At 41.8% G+C, this 27,897-nt stretch overlaps 1 protein-coding gene across 1 annotated transcript; it reads right to left on the bottom strand.

The window, feature by feature from the left end:
* Positions 1–10,895: 10,895 nt before the first annotated feature.
* Positions 10,896–23,414, bottom strand: LOC129098262 (protein FAM83G-like). Its single transcript, XM_054607246.1, has 5 exons — positions 22,658–23,414; positions 20,605–20,772; positions 15,740–15,864; positions 12,984–15,291; positions 10,896–11,465 (listed from the first exon to the last, which is right to left on the bottom strand). Exons 1-5 carry the CDS (start codon positions 23,129–23,131, stop codon positions 10,896–10,898), a joined length of 3,645 nt encoding a protein of 1,214 aa, XP_054463221.1. The 5' UTR covers positions 23,132–23,414.
* Between the last annotated feature and the right edge of the window lie 4,483 nt (positions 23,415–27,897).

The following is a 27,897-nucleotide window of genomic DNA, read 5'->3' as shown; positions in this document are numbered from 1 at the left end:
AGTCTTTGCCTATTCTGTCCAATACTGACATATTCATATTTAGGAGGGGTGGGTGACGCTGAATATTCGGTGGTGGTAAGTTGTCTGACGGATGACAGGATGTGGAGAAGGATTTCTGCTGAGCTCAGCGGAAGGATCCTCGAGAGCTGGATGTGATGAAGATCGGTTCGTACTGAAATGACAAAACTGGCAGCAGAGAGGAGAACAGCAAAGGAGACCGTAAAGCTGAATGAGCAGAAGCTGCAGAAGCTATTTGTGAATGAACGAGAGCGTAAAGAGTCATTCCCTTAGTTTAGAAAGTTATATTAAATTAGTAAAATTTTATTGTATAATACGTAAATTTAAAGTTATTCAATTTGCAGCATTATATAGCAGATATTATAAATACTATAATTCAATTTCTAAATAAAGATTTAGCTACATTTCTATTCTTTTCCTATTGTTTCCAATTAAAAAAGTGGTAGCAGTTAAAGTATGATGTGAATCCACAGTTACAGGTCAGATATGCTACCAGTATACAGCAGTTTGGTGCGAGTATCTAACCACAGCGTCCTACATCGGATACACTGGAGGTCTGAAAATAGCTCTGGCCCTCCTCTGCAGCCACTCGAGTTCCAGGGTAACTGGGGGGGGGTGGGGGCCCCAAGAAAGTCTGACCACGATCAAAAAAAGAAAATGAAAACGAAAGGAAATTAGCATCACACGATGTCACGCTTTGACAGGTTGTTTTGCCTCGGAGGCGTCCAGGTGTCCTCTGTGGAAGAGTTGAAGACACTAAGTTAGTTTGCACAGAAACCCGGCTTTATGCACAAGATGACACCTGAACGTTCTAATTTATTCATGTCTGTGGAGCATACTGGTTCTTACATCACTGTAGAACCCTTCTGTGATCCAATCCTACATTCTATCTCTTAGCCACATTAAATACGATGGAAAGGGCGGATCAGGTCTCTTTTTATGAATGCATGATTTGCTAGTCCGGAGTCAAGGTGTTTTCCAGAGCAATTTTAACAAAGATCCAGCCATTATGACCCATTAATTAGCCGTAATACAAATAACACTGTATAGTATGATAAATATAATTATTTCTTTGAAGATCGCACAGTTTTTAAATCATACATGCAACAAAAGTTTAAACTGATGCACCTGAAATTAACTTTTTTAACATTCTTAAGCTGTTTATTTGCGCAAATTCATATTCAGATGGTAATATATTGCATCCCCTGTATGGTAACCATAGACATACCCACATTTCTTCTAAAGCTATCTCCCTACATGCTCAGGCAGACTGTGTACAGTAATAAAGTGGCTTTACAAAACAATATGATACACAGCTCTGTCAGAAAAGGTACTGTATCACAATGCAATGCAGCTTTATCATTCATGTTTATCTTCTCAGATGCAGCTCCTTGAATCATTTATCTCCAGTGGGTCTGGAAAAATGACTTTTTAAAGAAAGAAATCAACGACCTCATCAGCCCCTGCAGATACAGCACGGAGCAGCAAAAACCCTCTGTGGAAAAAGATCTATGTAAGCAAATATGTCTTACCCTATAACGCTCCCGTACTTATGTAAAGGAATTTGTCTTGAGGATGTTTGGTTTGGTCTCCTTCATTCAGTGGGCAGGAGCAGCTCCTGACATAACGTTGACACCCACAACAAGTCTCCTCCTGCAGGGGTTGAATACCTTGCTCAAGGGCTTGATTACATTAACAAATGGAGGGGATTCAGGTTTGCGTTCACCACTGGGGTTTGGATGTAAAGCAGTGACCTGTAATGAGAGCTCCTGAACATGAATGCAGCAAATTACGGTCGACTTTTAATGACATGCTGAAGATTTAGAGCATAAAAAGCTTATAACACCTCTATCACTTACACTGACCTTCATCTTTGGCTTGAAAACACGGTTTAAATTAAGCCAAATAAGTATTCAGATATACCTAAATGAGTTGTCTGCAGAGTGAAGCTAAATTGAATTGCTTTAGTGAAAATGTGTTTTTCAGTTGGGGAATAAGGAGTCTCCCCCTCTGTCAAAGTCTTTAATTTTGTTCTCCCCCTTCTTACTTCTTTTTCCTTAACCTTTCCTGGAAGGATTAATTAAATGCCACTCCAACAATCAGCTGCATGCCAGAGGAGGGAGTGGGCTGGTGGAGTGCGTGTGTGTGTGACCTTAAGCTCTTTTTCTTTTTTTTATTCTTTCGCATGACCCTCCCTGCTGCTCTGCCTCAACAGATCCCAAAAATCTGTGCCTTCCTTGATTGGTTGCAGGGTAGCCGGTAAAGCTGCCATCTGCTTGTTTGAAATATCATCTTAAAACATCACACTTTTTACAAAACAACAATATAGATAATCTCAAACGTTCTTTCAAAATGTGCCAGTTAGCCCTGAGCTAGTCTGTACCTGGCAGAGTTCATCTCCATCCTCTAAAACCAGGTGTGTCTACAAAGTGTCATTATTCAGACGTTAGTCACGCAACGGCTCTATAGTTAAAATCAAAGCCTGGGTTTTTACCAATAACCTTTACGATGCAATAAATCATGTTTCAATAGTACATTTGGTTGCACCACATTGACACCAGGACTTTTTATTTTCCCATCCTCATTGTACTCCTAAACCTAGAACTATAATATCATAAAGAAATGAAGTGCATTCAGACGGCTGAAATCTAACGAACAGCTGCTGTAACATTCAAAATGTACGTTTCAGGTGAGAGGTCCTGGAAGAAATATGGAGAACAGACTTTTTCAATAATTTATTTGATGTAATATATATTTATAAAGTTCTTCAAACACATGCAATATCATCTTAATTATTTAATCTACGGTCTTTGTCTTTAAAAATGCATTAAAGTGCCCAAGCAAATGATAGACTGTGATTATTGTCACTCAAAAGCAGACATCCACATTTGGATTGGAATGAGTCCTGATGCTCCAGATTTATATCCTCTAAATTCAGTGATGTAGCTTTCACCGGGGCTGAAAAATGAAGCCAACGCAGAAGTGCCAAAAACAGTTCTTAGAATGACCACTTGAGGCTCCAAAAGCGAGTCAAACCTTATAGACCACCATGTTAAAATACCCAATTTACCTAAAAAAACCCCACATTTCCACCTTCATGACAATTGTGCGGAGTAAATTTTTATACTACTAAATTTTTCATGCAAATATCGGATAAATATTACCAATACACCATCCAAGAAGTCAGTGCTCCAGTTTTTCGGTGATTGAATTTCTATTATTATTATTATTATTTTTTTTTAGCACTAATTAGCAGGTATCCGTGTCTGCGCTCAATATACCTGGATTGTTTTTTTTTCCAGTTTTTTATGCTAGCCAAAATGGGCATTTAATATACAGTTAACGGAAATTATGGATGCACTTTGCTAACCAAGCTGGCTAGCTCGGTAACTTAGCGTGTACGGAAGGTCTACGCCTGGACAGGCCTCGAACCCAGCTCCACCATCTTTTCTTAATATGGCCACTTCTGGCTTCAAAGAAACAAGATGGCAACTGCCAACACGCAAAAATCAAGGCTTCAAAACGTTACTCCACAAACCAGTGGGTGACGTCACGGTAACCACTTCCACTTCTTACTTGCAGTCTATGATTGACATGACATTTAACAGCCAGACAACCAAAGTTGGCACAATACTGATCTTTAGAAGGCTCTGAACTACGGATCCAGACATAATTCACCTCGGTGGTGTGCAGCTTGGTCCCACTGCTTAATCATCCATTTTATTATTGCAGCAGGGATTGTGGTCTTTTTTTTTTTCCCACCCAAATATAGCTTCCGATTCTGTGTCACATCTGTGTTCTTTCTCTAGGGCTGTTGGACACCCTGTCAGCTGGTATTATAAACTGTAGGGCCTCCGGAGTACATGAGATGGCGAGAGAGTTGTTTCACGCTGCTCTGTGCTCGTTGCTCCCAGAGGACAGCAGAGGAACTGCACCTACAACCGGGTAATGAAGATATTGTACAGAAATGCAATCATGAAGCAGGGCGAGCCGAGTCTCACTCTCATGGCGTCAAATACAGACGCTTGGCAATTTTCCCCAATTTTTCCAAAACACATTTCATCACCGCTTTCTTAAAAACATTCAGTGTTCTGCTGCTGCTCCTCCGACTTCCTGGTCCAGCTGCTCGTTGCATTATTCTCCAAAATGCTAGAGGGCGTACAAACCAGATGAACTGCAAAGAATCCAAAAGACAACTAGTGTAACCCAGAGATATGCCCATAGACTGTAGGTGCAAAACGCCATAAACCAACCTCTACAGATTGTATTACCCGTTAACTCATATCTTATATTCATGAACTACTCTTTTGCCTTTGTACAAGCCCTTTAAAGAAAAAAGTCAAGTACCTAAAGCATTTTTAAGAAACAAAGTCTGAATATCCTGTAAACCTGTTGATCTGACTGCAAAATATTTACTCAAATGTAGATTTTTAAATGTTTCTAAAGCATAAAAAAACCCCAAATTGGCATTCTTGGTATAATCCCTAGACATGCAAATAGTGCTATTTGTGACGGTCACATGATCGCGTTTGACATGTTACAGAAATTCAGAGGTGCACGACAAAGCGCTGTGACCACTTGCACGCAGGATGTGCAGGCCTTGATTATGTCATATTCTGGCGTGCGCCTCACACTGGCTTCCCTACATTGACGATAAACTAAATGATAAATGTTGCACTTCCTCTTTGTGGAACTTCTGCACTCATAACTGGCAATGCTCACAGGTGGGAAGAGTTCATGTTCTAGTCTGAGTACTTCCTGCCATGGTCAACAATCAGGTTGGTTGCAACAAAAGGTAGGAACACTATAAAATGTAGCTTGATATGAACTGCTTTGACAAGTGAACAATGATAAAACACACAAGACATGGATGTGACACGTTAGTTTGTGGATGCTACGCTGAAACATGTAAATCTTACACACTTCAGAACCAAACCAAGACCTTCCACTTGTATTGACTCCATAGGAAAAAAAAGAAAAACTATACTTGACTTAATTCATTATTATTAATTAAGACTTGATTTTGATTCAACCGCTTAACTACTGAAGACCACCACTTCAGTAGTTAAGCAGAGAGACAGAGTAGGACGTGAACACTTAAACATCATAATCGTTCATCATCACCAAATGTCACATAAAAAAATTTGAAAGGACGTGTGTGTGTGTGTGTGTGTGTGTGTGTGTGTGTGTGTGTGTGTGTGTGTGTGTGTGTGTGTGTGTGTGTGTGTGTGTGTGTGTGTGTGTGTGTGTGACTTTAATCAAGTCCAAACAGGCTAATGGGACACTTCATTACCCAGAGGACCAAGTGTGTAGGAAAACGCGCTAATTAAAGAATGACTCACGTAGAAATCGTTGACATCAGAGGATGTTTTGACTAAACCCCTGGTCCACCTGCACCTTCCTACACACATGCACACACGCACGCACACACGCACACGCACACACACACACACAGACCTCTAGCTGCAAGGCAACCAGTGTTTATATTTAAGTACGCTTGTGTGTGTATGTGTTTGTGAACTACTTGGCAGTTGAAGGACCCAAAGGGCGGTTCAAAAAGTGGAGAGACCCAAAAGAGTCATTGTGTGTGTGAGTCATTGTGTGTGTGTGTGTGTGTGTGTGTGTGTGTGTGTGTGTGAGCCCATTGTGTCATATGTATCTGTATTGCTACTCCTGAGGCTGAGTGGAAGTCTGGCATTATCATTTATGATGAGCTCGGAGGGCTCAGCTGAATGGATGATGTTACGATGAGCCCCGCGAGCCACTAATGTGTGTTTATTTATGTTTGTGCGTCTGCGTGTCCGTCCGCCTGGTCTCTCATCTCCATATAAATGGCCTGAGGGAGAGGGGATGGTTTCTATTTAAACACGAGTGTGTAGACGTGTATGGTGTGCTATTCTGGGATTGAGCCAACACTATCACGCAGTCCAATCATCCACAAAAATTAAAAAACATTATCACGGCTACTGTGTGTGTGTGTGTGTGTTCGTGTGCAAGAGATTTGCATGATGTTTGCGATTGGCTGGAAATGAAGCCACGCAGTGTGTAGCTGCTGAGTTCTGGTTAACGTTGCACCGCTCGCTGACTGTTACCTGTGTGTCTGGCACATAGTCACCCAACAGATGGCCTTTTTTTTCCATTTTTTTTTTTTTTTTTTTTTCTTTCGGGTTGCTGCTTGTCTGTCTGTCCCGCCTGAATACCATCCAGGCGCCACCTCAGATAATAACGAGATAAGATGAGGAAGCTGCAAACAAACTGCAGGAATGAAAACAAAGCTTAACAAGTGCGTGATATGACGGATGTTACATGAGTCTTTCTTAACAATCATTAAATGCTTTGGGGGAATTTTGCAGCCATTGTTAATGAAGTCAGCCATGCACTTAAAGATACATTGTGTAGCATTTAAGGGGATATGTTGGCAGAAATGAAATATAGTATTAATAAATATGCATAATCACCTGAAATTAAAAATAATAAATACCTCTTCAGGTAGCCGGCGGCCATGTTTCTACAGTAGCCCAGAACCATAGACCGTATATAAGAAGTAGATGTAGTCATCGTGAGGTCACCCATTGGTTTGTTGACTGAGGCCTCAAGTTTGCCATCTTGGATTAAGGCCGTTGCCATGTTGTTTTTTTTTGGCGATCAAGGAACGGAAGTAACCATATTTAGAATGTGGAGGAGTGATGAAGATGTACCGCTCCGGTAGCGACAGAGACCTGTCAATCACAGTAAGACCTGTCAATCACAGTAAGACCGCCCTAAAGCATACTCTGTTCACTCTAAGAACCGGTGGTGCCCAGAATGGACAAACCAACTGGCTCTAGATGTTCACGTTTTTACCTCAGCCACCGTAGTTCTCCTACACTCGAAAGCTACTGCGAGTTGCACGGTCGCAGTGCTTGGCTGTGCACATCTGAACTTCTGTTTATCGGCGCGCAGCGTGGGCAATTAAGCGACTGTCACAAATAGTTCACTGATAAAAGCACTATTTACGTGGCCAATTTGGTTTTAGATGCTTTCAAACAGGAAGTCTTAAAAACCATTCATTTGAGTAAATATTTTGCCAACGAAAATCAAATTGTGCTGCCGAACATATTCACTAGAAGTGTATAACAAATCCACGGCTGAAAATAGTCCCCATCAAATGTTATATGTCTCCTATCTGAGAAGCTTCCACTGAAAACTTCAGCGCCCAGCTGTTTTTCTTTTTTTCAGTGCAAACCAGTGGAGATGGAAGTGACAGCCACAGGCAGAGAAAGTACTGTGAGATGCACTCATAGATTGGTGCATGGCACACTTAAATAGAGAAGCTGGAAAGTAAAGTTATGAAGAAGTCGGTCCGTGGATGCTGAAGTCAACAGCCTATTTCTGCAGATTTCATGTCTCTAGCTGTAAATATCTGTCCCTCCATCTTCCCCTGCCTCATGCTTTATTCGCAGTTTCTTCTCTTTTTGCCTCTCAGTCAATTCAGATAAGAAGGGATTTTCTGTTTTTCTCTATCCTCCATCTCTCTGCGCATCTCAATCACTGCTCTTGTGTGTGTGTGTGTGTGTGTGTGTGTGTGTGTGTGTGTGTGTGTGTGTGTGTGTGTGTGTGTGAGTGACAGTGTCTGACTCCTTCTAAATCTGTGTGACCCAGAAAACTATTCATAAAGCATATTTCATGTCATGTCTTCATTACTCTATGACTTTAGTTTTGTTTCACCATCCGTCACAGGGCAGGTAGACCAAAACCACACTGACGCTTTACTTCTTTGTTGATACAATTCTCATATAGCATTTTGTAATTTTTGGCAAATGCAAAATATATAATCTAAATATAACTTTTGCAGTGTTTTGGTCTCTTTGCACTGTTTCATTTTGTTTTGTAATCTTTTAATATCAACATGCTGATTGTCAGACTTCAACAAATGCTGTCAATTTGTATTTAAAGGAACAGTTTAATGGCTTGCTTGCTTATAGTTAGATAAGAAGTTCAATATGACTCTCATGTCTATGTATGTATATGGAGCGAGAGTTAGCTTAGCTTAGGACAAAGGCTAGAGGAAACAGCTAGCCTGGCTGTTTAAAGGTAGTTATTGTTTAATCCAAATAAAAACTGAAGTGTAAGGGTTATTTATTTGCTCTGAATAAATGTCTGGAAACAAACATTAACTCCAGGAAGTCCCTGTTCTCAGACATTAAATGGTAAAGTCCAAACCCATCCTGTAAAACGCCAAAATTGTGATTCGGTACCAGTGACTTCCAGGAGTCTTCTCTGTTTTCCCAGCAGCTGTTTTTGGATTTAACGAACATGTTAATTAAAGAGCTTCATTGAACGCTTGTAGGTGTAATTCAGCAGGTTGGAGCTTCGTATTTACTGATAAAAGCGTCTGCTAAATGACTGTAATGTAATGTAATGTAATGTACTGTACAGACCTGAAAGTGGTATTGATCCGCTCCACACCAACTATTCTCAAATATGAACTTTGTAGCAGCTCTCGTAAATATATAAGTTGTTTCATTATTCTCTGGAGCCCCTGTGTTATACACTGCATCCTATTCTCAACTAAGTATTTGGTTTTTAGGCCACATGTAGGTGTTCAGCCGTGTGTGAAAGTTTGCATATCACCCTACCCAATAAAGGGATCTTCCATTTCTCTTCCTCTTGTTACCTAAACATGCAAATTCATCAAGACACTTGTCCCTACTGGCTTGCTGTCAGCTTTTACAGCTCACACAGAGAACTTCAAACAAATCAAAGTCAGTCGTTTCACACATTGACGCTACGCTCCAGCTGCAGATTGTCACGCTGCTCACACAACCTCAGGAGGAGCTTCTGTGCTGCATGTCTGAATATTAGGCAACATCTGATAGAAGGTATCCTTAGGGACCATCTTGAATGTGCTATTTACTATTGGACATTTGGTCTATTCACAACCGCCTCTGACATGGATCACATCTGATATAAAGAAAGATGACTGAAGCTTCCAAAACCACAGAGGCATCGTGGGACTGTACAGGACCTCTGCTAACTACTTCTTCACTTTTTTGTTGTTGTTGACAGAAGTGAAACAAGAAGAAAGGGATACATCTGATGTTCAGTACATCTCAGTTGGCATGCAGAGCAGCCTTTGGCAGCTCCAAAGGGCAGCCATCCATGATTCATAATCTATATTTTATGAAAGAATTCTATCCTAGTTTGCACTGGGAGATTACAAAATGTCATCCGAACACCTCCCTTAGGAACAGATTAGGAAGAATCTGGTTCTGCTTAGAAGTAAAGACGCAAACAAACAGATTATCTGTGTCCCACAACGAGACGACAGACTGGAGCTTCTCTCATTCCAAGACAAGAAAGCTGTTTTCATCCAACACATGAATTATGTTCACATATGCCACTTCCTTGATGAGTTTATTTGTCATGCAAACAGCACCTTGGCACGCTTCCTTTCACCTTCAGATAAAACTAAAGGGCGCCATCTTTTACGCTGTTGTTTTAATCTGCAGAACATCTGTGTCTCTGTCTGTCCCGTGATCGCCTGCAGATAACTTTGTTTTGAGCACAGTCGCTCTGACTTTGCCTTCCAGGCAAAAAGCATCATGTACGTAAATGGGATTTGGTGTAAACAAAGAGTAGATCAATTACCTGACTCCTTTTAGTCTTTTGATGTACAGCATACAATGGAAGAACTCAAAATAACCATAATAAAAGGTCTGAGACATCGAAAAACAATACGATTCCGCGTCAACGGATGTAGGGTTCAAAATTGTATTGTGAACACTTAAATGTACAGAAGAGGCTTGTTACAATACAGAAGTATTCACATAAACACAATATAAACAGCCGCTGTCATGAGGTTAGTCATTTGAACATTTGCTTATTTGCCTGCACACAGAATGTGAAGTGGTGGAGGTGAAGAACCACATTCAGTGGTTTCCAGCTTTGCTCAGTGTCACACAAAATACATTACATCCCTAAAATACAGTACGTGTGTACATTTTTCCTGTTTACTTGCATCGCATATGTGATAGTACCCTATTTCAAACTGTAAGCAGAAAATTCACATTCACATTGCATCATCCCGAGATACTAAAACTACTGCAAGCAGAGAAGATTTGAAATCTTTCTGAGTGAAATGACAAAAAAAAAGAGGAAAAAAGAGAAAGTGACTTTAAGATATTTCACAAAAATAGAGTTACGGTGAATTCAGGAAGCATCTGCTTTTGTTTCCGCTGGATCTCCAATATATGTAGAGTTGAACGAGGTCAAAGCAGCTTAATTTATGTGCAGTATGTCAAAGGCAAACTTCTTGGTTTATAAATGTTTTATGTGCTAATTTTATTTGGTCATACAAACAATTAAAACATTCAACATCCAATTTTTTGTGTGAAAAATACTATAAACAACTATTATTCAGTTGAAACAGCAACAACAAAACCATTCAAAACTATCATAATTTAGGAGAGGCAGCTGGTTTAAGTCAAGATGTCCACGCCACTGAAAGCGTCAGAGGTCACGACCTCCTGAGTTCAGCCAGAAAAGGCAGCATGAAAAGACAAAAATGTGAGATGCAGCCATGTGAATGAAGAAGCCAAGAGAAAGAAATGTAGTGCCCATCCAATCACTCTTCCTCTGGTTTGTGCGGTAAACAACTTAAGGGGGTCCTCCAGCAGACGAGACTGGAGCAGGCCAGTACATGTCAAAGTCATGGGTCAAAAGGTCAAAGTCACTAAATCACTAAAACTGTCAACGATAAATCACCCTCGGGTGACAGAGGTGGTATTTTCTTTTTCTTTCACAGTACACAAACATGATGAAGTGGAGTTTTTCTCTTAAATCTTTATGTGAACTATCTTTTCTTTAAAAATGGATGCCAGGATGACGGTATCAGACTAGCTGGTGCTCTTACGTCCCGGTCCTGAAGCGCTGGCGCTGCCTATCTTGCTCTGTCCGGGCAGTTTGCTCACCCTTTCCTTCAGCCCCTTCACACTGTACAGCCGGCTAAAAGTGAAGCTAAAAGGAGCCTTCTTTTCCTCCTGCCGATGAGCTTCCTGCGGTGATGCCGTCTGGTTCTGGGATGGACGGAGGGAGGCTTCGGCTTTTGGGAAAGGATGTCCGGCTCTCGTCCTGCCCTGCGCCGCCGGAGGCTGTCGAGAGAAGGGGCTCTGCTGGCTGTGGGAGACTTCCTTCTCCTTCAGCCCGTCCACTGACCAGACATAACCCGCTGTGGTCGGAGGAAGTCTGGACGGCGGTCTGCGAGGAGACGAGGTGTTATCCGTGCTCTGGAGACCACCGTGGAGCACCTTGCTCTCTGCCTGGTTCAGCTGGTGGCTCCCCCAGGGACGAGGCCCAAAAGCCTGGTTGATTGAGAGGGGTTGAGGGGGTCCGGATGGTTGGGAAGGGGACGATCCTCTGACGTCTCGCTGCTGTCCTTGTGGAGTTCTGGGAGGCGTATGCAAAAGCTAAGGAAAGAGAAGAAACAGGGATTAGAAGAAATGTAAAATGTATACATAATGAGGCATTTGTTTGGTTTATTATAACACCAATTACTCATATTGTATTCTGTTGGTTTGCTGGGAACTTATCTACAATGCAGTGAAACATTTTTTTGTGTGTCATAAAAGCTCTGTTGCAAATGGAAAAGACAGGTTCTTGGGTGCAAATGTGAGATCTGTTTTATTGTCGCTCGAGTTAATATTACATGACAGAACCGAGTTAAAACATGGCAGCAGCGCCTCACTTACTCAAAAGGACTGTGGTTGGATAAATGGACGGTGAGCTAAATTACTGCAATAAAAGTGAAACTATCAATCTTTTACCGATTCATCAATATTGCATCAGTGTGAACACACGCAGAGCTTCATTAAAAGTACGTGAACTTAATTCGGGCACAGTCTCCTTGTTCAATAATGGACAAGTGTCTCGTGTTTCAGCTTAGTGACGCTCCGCTGGTGCATACTCAACAGAGCTAGACATACACACACGGTAAGCTGGTGTAAGATATATATATATAGAATTTTGCAACAGGTCATTTCATTTTGTAAAAAACAACTGCTGATATTCTTTCTGGCTTAGTTTTTTGAGCATGGTTATGTAATCTGATTAAATATAGTGAAGCTAGTATGATTCAAAAAGTGAATTTATACTAATATTGACTTCATAGACTAAATATTACATTTAAAATGATGTACAACGTGGGACTTACTTGTCACTTATGTCATTTAAAACCCTAAATGTTCATTTTTATTAAGTCATTAAAAACAAATAAAGATAGGAGGTTTGATCATTTGAAAAATACTCAACCTGCCTCTTGTGTTCCTGTTTTTGGGGGTTTTGCCTCCTTTTTTCTATACATCACTTGTGTTGTATTAATCTCGTCACCCTCGCTCTGTTCCCTTTATTTCATTCTGCCCTCATGTTTGCCCAGCTGTGTCTTGTTGTCTGATTAGTTTCCCTTTTTTCTGTCACTGTGTCTTCAATTGCCTCGTTGCTGCTTGGAGCTTCTGTTACCTGCTTATTTACCTGCCTTCAAACATCTCATTCTGTAAGTCTGCTTTCTTTATCAAAGCGTCTTTATTGAAACTCGCTGATCAGAGTCCCAATTTGGGTCCTTGTCCTGCTCCCTGTATCTGCAACCTGTGACACGTTGGCAATATTGATTCTTTTCTGTCTTTTTTTCTCACAATATGATCAAAAAGAACCGATAAGCAGATCGATGAGACTACTAGTATTGATAAAATCCTTAGAATTAACAGTGTTTGGAGAGTTAAGTCAAGGTTTGACAGAGCAGACATTAATATTTACACATCTTTATTTTCACTTTCAACAATAAAATAAAAAAACACAACAGGAAATAAAATATTCTCTTCTTTTAACGACTTTTTATTAGCTATATAAGTGGGTGACCTGTTAACAGTGGCTTTGAAAAGTTATCTTTTTAAACATAAACATGAAAACATCTTCCTTCTTACTGCTCATACCTTCTGTCCATCAGTGTATATGTCTCTCCTCTCCGCTCCGCTGGGTCCTAATGCCACCCTGTCTGCTGCCTTCTCCTTGTCCGGTGTCTTTCTCTCAGAAGACGTGTTCCTTGGTTGGAGGTCACCTGATGACAGTCGCTTTGGCTTTGTCCTCTCATTGGTTAATTGTCCCGGAGTCCCTCCCGTGTCGACCGGTTTCTCCGCTGCTGATTGGTTTAGGACCCTCTTTCTCTTTGGGGCCTGAGTTTGAGCCTCCTTGTGTTCTTCTTCCGTCTCCGTTGGATCTTTAGCTTGTTTAAAATGGTCTGCCGTTCTCTTTGCGTCCTCGCTGCCTCTCCTCTCCGTCACCTGATAATTTCCCTCTGAACTCCTCTCTTCCACGCTCCCTTTTTCATCCTCTTCCCTCCCATTTTCTACATTTTCCTCCCGCATTTTCACTTTTAAAGAAGACAAAGAGGAGACACTAGGAGGCCCAGATAAACTCTCTGTTTCACTTCTAGAGGAACTCCTGTTTGTAAAGCCTAACGTAGCAGCACAAGTGGTGGCGTTGAGAGTATTGGTGTGTGTGAAGCTAACATAATCCTCCGTCGTCCCGGAAGCCGCTCGGTCAAAAACTGGGGAGTAGTTACACTCGTAATACTCCTCTGAGTTGGCGGAGAGAGCGGAGCCCGCTCTCGGTGACATATACCCGTCGGATGTCGGAGTGCGCCGATCAGGGGTGTTTGTCTGTGAGTCCGGGGTGGGCGTGCGCGGGAGAAATCCGTCCGGAGTCGGAGTGCGCATGAGAGCCGAGAGCGACCGAGATTCTCTCTCCGGCGTCGGCGAGCGAAAGTCTGGCACGAGTGTGTCGGGGAGATGTAGGCGCAGGGCTCTCTCTGGTATGTGTGAGCTCACCTGTGCTTTAGGAATTTGTTCTCCGATACCCGAGGTGTTATCTGCATCTTTCTTTGCTCCCTTTTTCCTTCCACTGCCGCTCTGCGGTTCTGGGACGGTCTCGGGCTCATTTTCTGGCAAAGGCTGGACCGCAGCTGCTACAGCGGGATCATTGTGGACCCCTGTGATTGTCTCGGGCTTCTTGACAACACTGAACTCCGGCAGCTTCTGGCCATCGCCGCTGACGCCGTCTTTGATGACCAGCTGGATGGTGCGAGGTTTAGGGACGGGAGGGGTTGAGGTGGACGATGGGGATGCTGCGGAGGAAGGGAGGGGACCATTGGGAGTTGTAGAAGAAGAGGTGAGAGGAGGATTGTCACGTAAAGTTTGTGGCTGTGCGTGAACAGCTTGTGCGTTTGAATCTGTGCTCGGCGACACCGTCTTTGTTTGCGTGTACGGTTCTGTGTTTGAGTCAGTGGGAGGACTTTGCGTACCTCTGTAGAAGACCTCACGCTGTGTGTTCAAATTGGTTTCTGCCTCTCTTGTTGTGTTTGATCCCGGGACGGGTTGTGTGCCGTGCGAAGGGCTCCCAGTGTTTGGAGGTGTGTGTGCATCCTGGTTGTTGTGCGTGTTTGAATGCTTTTTATTCTCTTTGTTCAGGGTCTTAGTGGTGTCAGATGCAGGTGATTTCTCTCCAGTTGCCTCTGCTTTACTTTTGCCCTCCGCAGGCCCTGCGTTGAGTTGTGTGGGCTGAGCTCCGTCCACCACCGACACTTCCACCTTGGTTTCATCTCGTGCTGGTTTGAGTTTACTCGTCTGCTCGGGTTTGGCGATGACCTGTCTGCGCGTGGCGACCTCGGGCAGGGTCTCCTTCGGCATGCTGAACGGACTGCTGAACCGGATCGCTTGGCTGGTTTCATACATCTCAGATCTCTGTAGATGGACCTGATTCGGTTTTCTGGTATCACGAATGTTAATGAACCCAATTACATCACTGGGGGGGTCGGGTTCTGGCCAGGTGGGCAGGTATGACATCATGCATACTTTCTCTAGATGGGTGAGTCCGGGGTGGAGGGGAGGATCCTCCTGTATGGCTTCTTTGCTCACCCGCTTCCGCCTCTCCCTCTTGGTTTCTTTGGAGTTCTGCAGATTTTCGGCCTCTTTCGGCTCAGGGGCGGGGCTGGGGTTGCTTTGAGCAAGCATGGCATATTTTGGGCTGTACAGTTTCCTGGCAATAGCAGCAGAAGTAGCGGCCACCGGGACCGGCTGTGGGAGGGGCTCCAGTTCGGGTTGGGGCTCCGTGGCGACCTGCCGGAGGTCAACCGAGGTGGAGGTCGCGTAGAGGACGCGAAACAGCCTGTCAAAGGCCTCCACTGCCTGGCCCGTAACCACGGTGATGAGATTTTTGTCCAGGCGTGATGACATCCAGGTGAAACTACAGAACATGCAGGGAAATAAAAAGTTAGACTACTTTAAAGTACAGCGGTACATTACAAAATAAACACCTCTTATACTGTGCATATTTACAGTATGTAGGCCGAGTAAACAGCTAAAACTGAACCAGGCAGATAAATGGGACAACTATGGCGACAATTCCTACTCAGCTCATCAGATGTTGATGGTAGCAACCTTAGATTAATTTAACTTTAAGTACAGAGCCAAAAGTAAATTCCTTATTGTCCTGTCACTCATGGACTTGACTGAACATCGGATACATTTACAAACTGTAAAACAGTGAACTCTTTATTTGCAAAGAACGGTTGCAAAGACAAAGACAGGTGGAGCACACGGAGATAACCTGTTTGTTCCACCGTCACGGTTTATCTCTTTCTCACACTCTCACTGACAAACACACACCCACACACACATAAAAGTGCACTGACCTATATGACCCAGACACAGCTTTGTCTCCATCGATGAACATGAATCTGTGTCCCATTCGCCCTCTGACCTTTTTGCAGGACCGAGTGTAGAACTCTGCTCCATCTGAGCAGCGGACACGGAGGTTCTGTAACACACACACACACACACACACACACACACACACACACACACACACACACACACACACACACACACACACACACACACACAAAGAGGATCGTTGTCATGTGATGTAAATGTGCAAAACAACGACAGTAATGGCTTTCATGTAACATTGTGGTATTCTTTAGTTTAAGTTAAGAAGAGAGACCGAATTTAAATCACAAGAAATATTCACAGCGTCTTGTATCAAGCATTCAAAGAACAAAAGTTATGTTCATGACTTTATGAGGTGACCTTATCTCTCTTTTTGAATATTTATTGTCTGATTGACGGCCAGGTTATATGTAAATAAAATAAAAAGGACACCTTTACTCCACAGACCTGTATATAATCTTACCAGCACCATCCTCTAACTACTGTAATGTGATTAAAGCATTAAAGCATGCTCACATTAACACCAGTAAAGCACATTATGCAAGACATGCATGCGCCTTAAGCCACGTTTCTGTATTTTTAAACCGTATAAATTAAAGGTTTAAATAAACTGTGATATTTACATGAGATACAGTTCTTTGAGATAAAGACATACATAGACTGGAGGAGCAGTCATGTTCTGCTTCCTGCCCTTTAATTTAATCAAATAATTACACCACTGTAAATACTGTGATTAAATCTTACATGGTGATTATAATGATATAATGTTAATCTCTGTCTTGTCTTTACTTGATTTGAGTGCTGCACCTTACACCACGGACCCCACCATTATCTTGACCAACTTTGCTGGTCTTTGTTGGGACTTGCCTGCTTTGCTCATCTCTGTCTGAAAAACTAAAATACTTCTGGCTTCAATCAGATTCAAATCTTTGAATCTAGTTTTCTGTCCTCTTAAGATTTAAGATGTTTCTGCACTTCTTCAATGTTGTTTTGTTGTTTAATCCAGCCAGATGAGAAGTTCTTTTTGACATTTCCATTCCAAACTTAATTGCAACACAATCTCATCGTCACACAGTTAAGACGTTTAGTGTGTATGATTTGTTTTTTTTGTCGCATTGTGCACATGTAAACACCGGCACTCTGACAAGCCTACAGGTGTGATGCATAGCTGTAATATATTCAATGAGTGCTAACATTTAACTAGCGTTCATGGTAATAAATGGGTGGTACGGTATATGGTGCTGTAGTCATAAAAGACTGTAATAACTTTTCAGATAAGAGATTAAACATGAAAGAAACCTCGAGCTAAGTGTTTCTCTCACTGTGACTCACTTCATTTCTTCGTTTTTTTCTGTCCTCCCCTTTTCTTTCTTTAAGGAAGATGTGCTTTCAATAATGAAAAAAACTGAATCCTAATTTTAGCATTTACATATGCAGCCCTTTTTGGTTTGAATTTTGAGGACATCAACTGCAGCCTTTGTATTCCATATTCGATTGTTTGACCAAAGTGGTATTGGAGGGTTGAGGTGGTCCTTGTTATCCTGTACACAGAGGGAAAATATCATATTGTAAATAAAAGGCGTTAAATAATGATCAAAATCTTATTTTTTGCCACCCAGAATTAATATGATTCCAAAATATGGCAAAGAGCTACGACGTGAAACGCAAAGTCTGTCTGACTTGTTTGATAGTAGATTTTCAGCTCTTATGTGATTGATTTTTACTTAACATACCACTAATTTGTATGTTATGAGCTTAGATCTAGACCATCTCTTGGGGGAGGACCTTTAAAGAACTCTAAAAGACTTCTGTCTGCGGGACCAGGTCCTGAACTGGCATGAAGCCAAAAAAACGATACGGCATGAGATTCCTGGCGTGGCTCGGGTGTGGCATGTCTCACAGTAGAAAAGCTCGTTTCCCTCCCTCCTTTGGTCACACCCTTAACTATCTCTTGCCCTCTGTACATTCCTGTGGCAAACTGATTTGTTAAGATCAGCAAATTGCTTTTCTTTTTCACAACGTTTAAAAAAACGACAAACACTTGTGACCCAATGCCAAATAGGCAATATAGATAAATCGTGAGAAGAGATAATTAGTTCCTGACCATCTTTACTGCCCTTTGCGAATCGCCTAAAATGATCGACTTATATATATTAACAATATATATGCATATTTTTATGCATGTGCTATTGAAAACATATATACATGTTAAATACTTTATAAATGACAACAAATGCAAACAGGCTCTTGCTTATTTCCTATCTTTGTCATGAGTAGGCCACAATTATCAGTGCAAAAAACGAACGTGAATGTTTAATAAAAGACTATGGAAGATATTCTGCTAATTATTTGGCAATTTTAGTAAAATCTCTTGCGTCCTGACCAAGTGTTTTGGAATGTCTTGTGTAGATGATGAAGCTGTCCTTTTATAGAACAAAATGTGAAAATATAAAACAAGCTTTAATTACAAAGTGCACAGAGCTCTACAGAGAACAAAATCCCAACTAACTGAGACACCGTGGATTAGCTTATTTTACCTGTCAGAGTGAAAGGTCACTGTTATATTGTAAAATGTCCAGAAACCCCCTCAGACGGCCGATGAGTAAGAAGAACCTGACACATTTTTACTTACATACTCATCTCCTCCACTCCTCCACCTACTCCTTCTTGTCACTTGCAGTAAAAACTCAAGCTGTCCACAATCTGTCACATCTGTCCTCTACTCCTCCTGCCAATCATCATCTCGTTCAGACTCGTCTTCCCGACAGACTGGGAGTTTTTTTTATTGCGTTGCCACTTATACAGCTGTAGCCTTGGCTATCAAACTGTCTTTAATGCCACATAGTAACTGAGGTAATGGGACTCTTTCAGAGACTTACATTGATGTTTACAGGACCATTTAAAGGGCAGATCCCTGCAGAGACACAGTATATAACAGAGATAAGGATACATAAAACTGTTGCGCCAGCTGTCAAACACACCTCACTGAGCTCCGTTAAATACTCTGGATCTGTTTGTTAAGACTCACGCAGCGGCTTAAATAAATAAATATCAGCCGTCCGTCTCCATTAATGATATTCAGTCTGACAACGTCAAGATGTGCTGCCAGCAGAGTCGGTTTGGGTTAAAATAACAATCTGTTTGCATGTTATTCTGCAACATTTCCCAAGGCATACCAGGCCTGAGTGGTTTGCCTTGCGGTACACAACAGAATATTATATACAAAATAGAAAAAAATGTTCAAGGGAATCTGTGACAGAGGCCCCATTTAAATGGAGGGCTTGAGGCACAAGTGTGCACCGTGCTGCTGTAGTACTGTTAGGTTTGCACATTGTACTTGGATTTTGGGGCCAAAAAACGTGATCAAAACATCCCAAAAGAATAATTAAAAACAACAAAATGCTACTTATTTTAAAAAGCAAGCAGAAAACATCCATCCAGCCGAGCTAAAACAACCTCCTCAGTCAATTAATATGTGTAAATGTCACATGTTAATACAAACTACCACATGGGGCAGTGAAGCGTTCTGCTGTTTTGCTTATAATGCAGATACAGATAAATATAGGAAGTCTGCCAATAGGCATGCGATGATGTGAACATGTCATGTCATCATCATCCTGGCCGAAATAGATCTGTATATCTGCCGGATATGTATGTGTGAGTCTCAATATGTCTGTCCACACATGCACATGCATATGTGTTCTCTTGAGGTCTCTTGAACACAGCTTTCTGCATCTTAAATGTCTCACTTCTGCCTGCCAAATACTGATCTAAAACACTGTAGAGCTCATATCACTTTGAAGATAATTAGCTAAGCACATTGGGAGCCTTTGTGGAAATGTATCCAGTCCCGCTTCTACCTCATGTACATTTATCTAAAGGATCACCCTGTAGAAAAGAGGAACAACGCAGCAGCAACTGAGCAAGCGCGTAAAAAGTCTGATTCCCAAGATACTGCACTGTTAGATGCTAACCATTAAAGGCCTATCATTCAGAGATGTGCTGATAACCTGGCAGCTTGATCAACAGATACATTTCTCAAGAATCAAATTCACTGTTCTATGTTTCTCGTAAGTTACTTCTACGTGTCGCAACATGATCATAACGTGTTTTTTGACGTTTGTTTTTCATGGTAATCGGCCAATTAAAAGAACACCAAGGCAGACAATAAAGTAAAAGATTAATCGATGATACAGTTCCATCTGAGAGGGTTGCTGGTTTGTTATTTAAGCTCTGGTGTGTGTGTGTGTGTGTGTGTGTGTGTGTGTGTGTGTGTGTGTGTGTGTGTGTGTGTGTGTGTGTGTGTGTGTGAAAGAGAGAGAAAGAGGGCGAGAGGGCGAGATGGCATGTGCTTTTACTTTTCCATGCATAATGAAAACCTCCTGACTTCAATAGCTTGTCTGTCTTTCAAAATATATTTTGTTCTCCTTGTGTCCAACGGAGCCTAACAGATGTATTTCAGGCTCAAGAGGAAGTTTCAGAACATCTGGAAAGCCCCTCTGCTACCAGGTCAAAGATCCACTCTCCATTAGTGAAACATTTACTACTATTAATAATGAACTTTCACTTATTATCTGCTTTTGGTTATTAAGGCAAACGGTGATACGGGTCGGTCAATTTGTCCAATAACACGAAATGTTTTTACTTTCTTTAGCCATAAGTTCTCAATTTCCACTTCTGCAAAATATACATAAATATCTAGTTAGAAAGTTGCCCTGGATTTTACTGAGCCGTATTGCCTCCTTAGATGCATAATTGGTGGATTTAGACTTCTTGACTTCACTTGGCTCTTGCTCTTTGAAGCTAAACGTCAGCGGGGCCGACTCACCTTGAGGTGCCCGGCGTGCATGTTGGCCCTCTGACACATTGACTGGAAATGAGGTAGAGTTGAGCGTTCCAACATGATGTAGACGGAAACCTTCCTCTTGAAACCAGCATCCAGCAAATCTCTGAAGATGTCGACATCGGTGAACACGTCCATCACCACTGCTATTACCTGGAGAGACACACACACACACACACACACACAGCCTACATCACAAACAGGGGAAATACTCATGCATAGTTTATGCATGCATGTCGGAAAATACATGCACACACACACACACACACACACACAGAACGTTAATGCCTCAGGCGTTAAAACACCACACAGTGTTTACTCTTTTCTGCCAAAACAAATAGGATTGAAGTTGCTCCACAGGTTTGAGCAATATATGATCTGACGAGTTTTCCAGGCAAGGCAATAATTAAGGGAGTTTATGCATTTTCTCCCAGCTTATATGACACATATATCCTTTTATTTTCCTTTCAGGAAAATCCACATAGGATACGTCATGTAACACCGAGACTAGCTGCTGAGAAATAACACACCTGAGATAGTCTTCAGATGAGTCAGCTCATGAGCAGACAGAAGCACACACTCATATACATGCAGAACGGCCGTAAAGCACATAATCATGCAAATGTCAAACATAACAGACGCACTCAGATGTTACAGTATGCAGCCTTTCTATAGGCCGCTGATAAAGCAGCCTAATCAAGTTGCACTTTAGTCTTGATTGTCTCATTCGGTCGTCAGTCTGTACTCTGCCCTCATACTGGTTAAAGCCGTGGCTGCTCGTGGAAACATTTATGTCAACGTTGCAGTTAATCTTCTGAATGAGTACAGCAGGTCAGACAAATGGCTGGAAACCGACAGAGCAGACATTCACTGATGCATAAGAAACACAGGGGATCAGATACACAGAGGTATACATATAGATTCTGACTATAGGTCTGTTACAAACCAGACAGCGCTAAGTGGAGATTTACACTTTCATAAGAAAGTAGGGCCGTGCAATGTATATATTGTGATATGAGACTAGATATTGTCTTTTTCCTGGCTTGAAAGGCTGCATTTCAGTAAAGTGAGGTAGTTTTTGAAAATAATGATGAATATTTATCCAAAAATAATGATCACTATTTCTAAATATTTTTTGTAAAAGCACCAAAAGTCAACCCTACAATATCGCGATATTTGATCAAAATGGTTGAGATATTTCATTTTCTCCATAATACCCAGCACTAATAACAAGTATTTCAAATAAGGTAACAAAAGCCCTCCACCTATTGTACTTTATATGTTTAATTTGAGTTATTGGCTTTAAAATATCATTAAAGTAGTCTTAATTTAGTTTGAAAGTGATCAGATACACAGAGGTATACATATAGATTCTGACTATAGGTCTGTTACAAACAAAAAGTGGAGATTTACACTTTCATAAGAAAGTAGCAATGTATATATTGTGATATGAGACTAGATATTGTCTTTTTCCTGGCTTGAAAGGCTGCATTTCAGTAAAGTGAGGTAGTTTTTCCCTTTACCTACTTAGTCACTGTATCCAAAAATAATGATGAATATTTATCCCAAAAAATCTCACTGTGTAAATATTTTGTAAAAGCACCAAAAGTCAACCCTAATAGATATTTGATTTTCTCCATAATACCCAGCACTAATAACAAGTATTTCAAATAAGGTAACAAAAGCCCTCCACCTATTGTACTTTATATGTTTAATAGTTTTTCCCTTTACCTACTTAGTCACTGTATCCAAAAATAATGATGAATATTTCTCAAAAAAATATATTTTGTAAAAGCACCAAAAGTCAACCCTACAATATCGCGATATTTGATCAAAATGGTTGAGATATTTGATTTTCTCCATAATACCCAGCACTAATAACCCTCCACCTATTGTACTTTATATGTTTAATTTGATTAATTTTTTTATTGGCTTTAAAATATCATTAAAGTAGTCTTAATTTAGGGTTCAAACAGACAGGACACTGATAAAATACCTTTAAACCATACACACTATATGTGGTTAAAAACAACCATACCTTTTGCGCCTGCGCAATCATTTTCCTGACCACCTCTTTGATGTGCACCTGACCCTCGAGGGGCGGCTGCGTGTACACGGACGTGCGCGTCACCCCGCGGTACGACACGTTGTCCGGCCAGCTCAGGTCCATCTGCGGGACGGACGTGTCCGACAGCTCGGGCCAGTAGTGCAGCGACAGCGGCGGCTCGTCTCCCTCTCCATCTCCATCTCCATCTCCATCCTCCGGGAAGAAGAGCTCCGAGCCCGGGTCGTAGGGCTCCACCACCTCCGCCAGGGTCTCCAGCTCCGGGTCCGAGAGGAAGCCGCGCAGGTCCCGGGCTCCCAGGTACTTCACGAACGCCTCGCGGCCGTCCCGCAGGAATGTCTCCAGCGCGAGCCTCTGGTCCTCGCAGTACAAGAACTCCGGTTTGGACTCGTGCGTCCTCGGGTTCACGTGGTTGTCGTCCAGACACTGGACCTGGGACAGAGCCATGTCTCGAGCTCCAAATGAAAAACTAACACTTAAAAAAACAAAAAAAAAAGTTTACAAATGTACAAGTTTTACGAGCGCAGTTGCTCTCCTAACGCTGCGTAAAAGTGCTCCTCAAACTGCGGCAAAGTTTAGCTCCAGACTCTTTACGCTTAACTTCATGTCGTCCCCTAATTGGCTCTGTCCTGGAAGTCCTGTGACCGGCCATGGCGCACTAACACTGCGCCATTGTCTGCCCCAAGTTCTCCCAACATGACCGGCCTGAGAGAGAGAGAGAGGGAGAGTGAGAGACTGACACCCCGGAGGAGGCACCGCCCGACAGGTGTGACCCTACAGGCAAAACATCCACACCCACACCTCCACCTTTGTCACGTGACCTGTTAAGCTTCCCTACAGTGTGTGTGTGTGTGTGTGTGTGTGTGTGTGTGGAAGGGTAAATGAGTGAAGAAGTGAAGTGATTAATGAGGCAATCCCTCCCTTTTTTTCTTTCTTCCCCAAACCCTCATTAAATCGTTATGGTGCCAGTTTGACATAAAGGAAAAAAGCATCTGCAGATCCTGCAGAGCTGAGCGATGCTGTTTGACCTGTTCTGTCATGTTTCTCAACACCGCTGCCGGGATGGGAAAGGCCAAAATGTAAAAACGCAAAATTGCTTCATTGGAAAATGGGGGGGGGGGGGAAGATGAAGAGATTAGGATTTTGATTTATGGGATCAAAAAACATTAACCGGAGGTAACAGAGCAAATATGTTTGATTTCCGTAAAAATAAGCACAAAAACGGTGTCTTAAACCACCGAAAAAACCACATGTTCACATACCCCGAGGAACTCATACAGCTTCAACTAAAATCCCCCTAACTTAATAATACTAATAAGTTATGCAGAAAACATTTATGCAACCCTTCACAATAGAAGACAAGTCGTCTCAAGAACCCAAAAAATCCAAACACGCAGCCTGGAGGTCATAAAACATATTTTTTATCTGAATTTAAAACACTTCAACATCAGTTAATTACAGTCACATGACGCAGCCTGCATTGATCCCTTCAGTTACGTGTGAAGTAATTATGTTATTATGACTAAGATGCTCAATAAGACAGTCAGGGACAAAGAGACTGCAGCAAAAGGCTTAAGGGCGACATGTCTGCTGAGCATGTAAGCAATATGTCCACATGCTCTGTGATCAGTGTGCTAAATACCAGGGGGATCCAAGAAGGGGAGACAATGTCCTGCTTTAACCCAGGCTCTCTGGAAAGGCCCTGCATATAAAATGACAACATCTCCTATTATTACTAATGACTTTTTCTCGTGAATTCTCTTTTTTCTCATATTATGGCTCGATCCCCGGCTCCTCTAGTTTGTGTCTGTGTCCTCGGGCAAGACTCTTAATCCAAAATTGCTCCCGTAAACTGTGTTCCTGTTGATGTGCAGGTGGCACCCTGCAAACAGTGTACGAGTAGGAGTATGAATGGGTGAAGAATGGGTTATAGTTAGAGGACTAAGTACAAGTCCATTTACCATCGAATTCAGAGGGGGTCCAATTAAGTCCATTGAGCCACCAACATTTTGCGCCATTTGCAGCAAAAATGATCCCTTGCACTCCCTATTTTTTGGGTGTTTTGCAGTTGCTCTGCATTAGTAAGCTTTTAAAAGTAGTGGCAAATAAACGTCTTGTGATTTTAGAGATCTAAATGTTGACGCAATTTTGCTAGTTTGAGACCCTTATTTTTACTATTGAGGCATTCATGGTGTCTCAAGTGTCAATCGAGACCTGTTTGGATGTGTTGTCGTGCAAACGGGAAGAAAATTTGTGCAAGTGGTCGGACCTTTTGGTAAATGTTTGTTGCACAGACAGGATTATGCACACTCGTCTGGTTGGTCAGTTTTGCATCAGAATTCTCTGATTTTCCTCCTGCTTTCAAACGACTGCAATGGTGATAAGTTTCCAGAATTGTAAAGTGCAACTGCAGTGTTTTGATGTCTCTTAAACTTTCAAACTTATGGATATAATACGAAAACTAGCCTTTGTGCATAATGTTTTTTCTTCTCAAACCACTAACGAAGCATTTTTTTTAAACGCAGTGCTGTTGTTGGTCTTAAGTTAGAGAGAGATTGAACATGTGAAACAGGTTGTCTCCAGTCGTTTGCACCCTTCATGTCAGATAAGAACATCCATCTTTCCAAGTCTGCATATTAGATAATGGGGAAGAGTGACATATCTTTGTTGGAGTTCCTGATGAGCAGCATTACTTGAAGCACCTTAAATATTTGAAACCTCCTCTCCGTCCCGCTGTCAATGCTGATCACATGTTTTAGTGAATTGTTCAGGTGATGCACTAGCTTGTGTCTCGCTGACTCATCAACAGCCTGTCTTTTGACTCATCTTTTTGATTTATTGTCGTGCTGATTTTGCAGAACAGCACTAATTATCTGATAAAAAGTTCTCTGCTGGCTCTCCGCGTGTTGGACTGGTTTGCAGGCTGATTGGTTTTTACTTGTTCTTTCCCTGTCAGGGCCTCAACAGCCAGAGGCTCTCAGTCAGTAAGTCAGTAAGTCAGTCAGTCGAACTGGTTCAACTGTTTCGTTGTATTTGTCCTAACGCCTTTGAATATCGTTGATGTCACCAGGTCAAACCACCTCCTCCCCCCTCCGCAGATTGCTCTGCAACTGTCACTCTCACTCCCATAGTGACACCCTGCTCCTCCATCTTTTATTCGTATCACTGGCTTCTTCCTCTCTGTTTTTGTCTCTCACTGCTGCGTATTTTTTAACATTTTCTTCTCTCTCTCCTGTCTCGTTTCGCTGCCGTCTCATAACTCCCATCTGTTACCTTCCACTTCCTTACTTTTCTTCTTCTTTGTGACAGTTTGTCAGGGACGTTTATTATTCTTATGTCGTCTCACCTCCAGTGTATGACACAAATATGTCATGATGAATGTGTCTGTGTCACGCAGCACACACACTTCAAAGTGACTCAGCGTTTTTTGTTTTTTTGAAACAGAACAGTGGAAGGTGAAACATCAGTTGGTGACTATTTCTGTTCCACCTTTAACGCCTTTTCGTCTCCTCCCCGGCTGGATGCTGATGGTTTAATGACTAACTGTCATTGGCAAGTCAGAGGTGAGTCAGTCAGCGAGGATTAAAAGTTTGTTAAAAAACAAAACATAAAAGGAGACAAAAGAGTAAAAGAAAACAGAACAGAGGTGGTGCAGACCGGGGGATTTGTAGGACATTACATCCTGGTGAGAGAGGCCGCGCTGCATTCCTCTCATAGCACCAGTGGACTGTGCATGCTGTGCTTACATCTTCATTGACAGACGCCTATTGTGTGTGTGTCATCGAGTGCTGTTCAGTCACACGCATGAACACACAGACGCAATACCTTTTGTTGACAAGAGGACAGGCATGTGTCATTCCGTTTAGATACAATCAGGTTGGCACACACACAAAAGTATTAACTTGTGGACACAGTAATATAGTATTTAATTGGCATCAGTGACAGTTTGTGTACAGCTGTTATCATCACTATTCATTTATCATTTAGTCTATAAAATATAAGAAAACTGTAGAAAATTCTAATCACACCTTCCTGGAGCCCAAACTGCAAAATTGCTGATTCATCCAACTAACCAAACAAAATGTAAATATATTCAGTTTACAAAGATGTTGAGCAGAGAGAAGTTGGAACCAGAAAGCGTTGACAGATTCTCTTAATAAATAACTTTTTTTTTTTTTACCATTTATTGATTATAAACAGTTTTTGATTAATTTTCTGTCAGTTGACATGTGAATTGGAAATCATTTCAGCACTTACTGTGCAGCAACACAGTGCTCAGTCATGACTTTTTGGTGGGCACCTTGTTTATACAGTGAATGTAAGGGTTCATTAAATGTCTGTATTGCGTTTCCCATTCGCTATTTTTGAAGCCAGCAAGACAAATGAATCCATGCGTGCCTTTCCTTTTTTTCTGTACAATTTCCAGCTCTGGTGGACTCGCAGGTCAGAGTTCACCTTGACTGGCCTGATGTGCAACGTGGTCAGCCAATAGACAACTCAAAATCTCATTATTAGCATGTTTCATCTCCGTAAGAAGGAAATGTCATGTGACCGTATCTGAAAGGTGTGATTAATGAAATTCAGAACATCAATATAGCAGCAAACCACTATGAGCTATGTAAATATATAAGTATAAGTAATGTCTACCTGAGCAGAGAACTCTGTGTGTTGTGATCTGAGCTTCTCATTCCCTTGTTGACATAGCCGGGCCGGCCGTTCATGCTTTTAGTGGATGTTCATGCATGTTTTTGTGCCTCGCCGGTTAGCGATGAGCCACTGCTCTGCATTTCGATCATACGGTTACAGCTGTTAGCGCTGTTAGCACCGCTAGCTGCTAGCCGTCAACACGTTTAGAGGCAGTAAAAAAGGCTCCCGATCTTGTATGTTGCACCTTTAATGCACAACATGCGTTATTGTGTGATTTACCTGCTTTTTGAGGCACAAAGTGTGAAATATCATGTTAAATGTCACGAGATTTACACACTAAATAAAGACGCTGTTTTGGGCATGAAATTTCATTCTGTGACATCCAAAGCAAGACGAGCACAAAATGGACTTCATTGCACAATGTGTCACAAAGTGCAAGTCTGCAACTTTTGGCAGCCACAGATGAGCTGCATCAACAAAGAGGAAGAGTCACCATCATATTGAAACTTTAGGAATACAATCGACAAACTGTATTTCTGGCTACGACATAAAGAGAGGCTCACTCA

Source organism: Anoplopoma fimbria, chromosome 11 (assembly GCF_027596085.1).
Source record: "Anoplopoma fimbria isolate UVic2021 breed Golden Eagle Sablefish chromosome 11, Afim_UVic_2022, whole genome shotgun sequence".
Lineage (NCBI taxonomy): Eukaryota > Metazoa > Chordata > Actinopteri > Perciformes > Anoplopomatidae > Anoplopoma > Anoplopoma fimbria.
Note: the sequence above shows the minus strand (reverse complement) of the source record. Positions and strands in the feature narration are given on the sequence as shown.

Coding starts and splice junctions, on each gene's coding strand:
- LOC129098262 (XM_054607246.1), bottom strand. CDS start 23,131: ATGGCTCTGTCCCAGGTCCAGTGTCTGGACGACAACCACGTGAACCCG. Junction 20,773..22,657: donor TGATTGCGCAGGCGCAAAAG/GTATGGTTGTTT, acceptor GTGTCTCTCCAG/GTAATAGCAGTGGTGATGGA. Junction 15,865..20,604: donor TGCACGCCGGGCACCTCAAG/GTGAGTCGGCCC, acceptor TGTGTGTTACAG/AACCTCCGTGTCCGCTGCTC.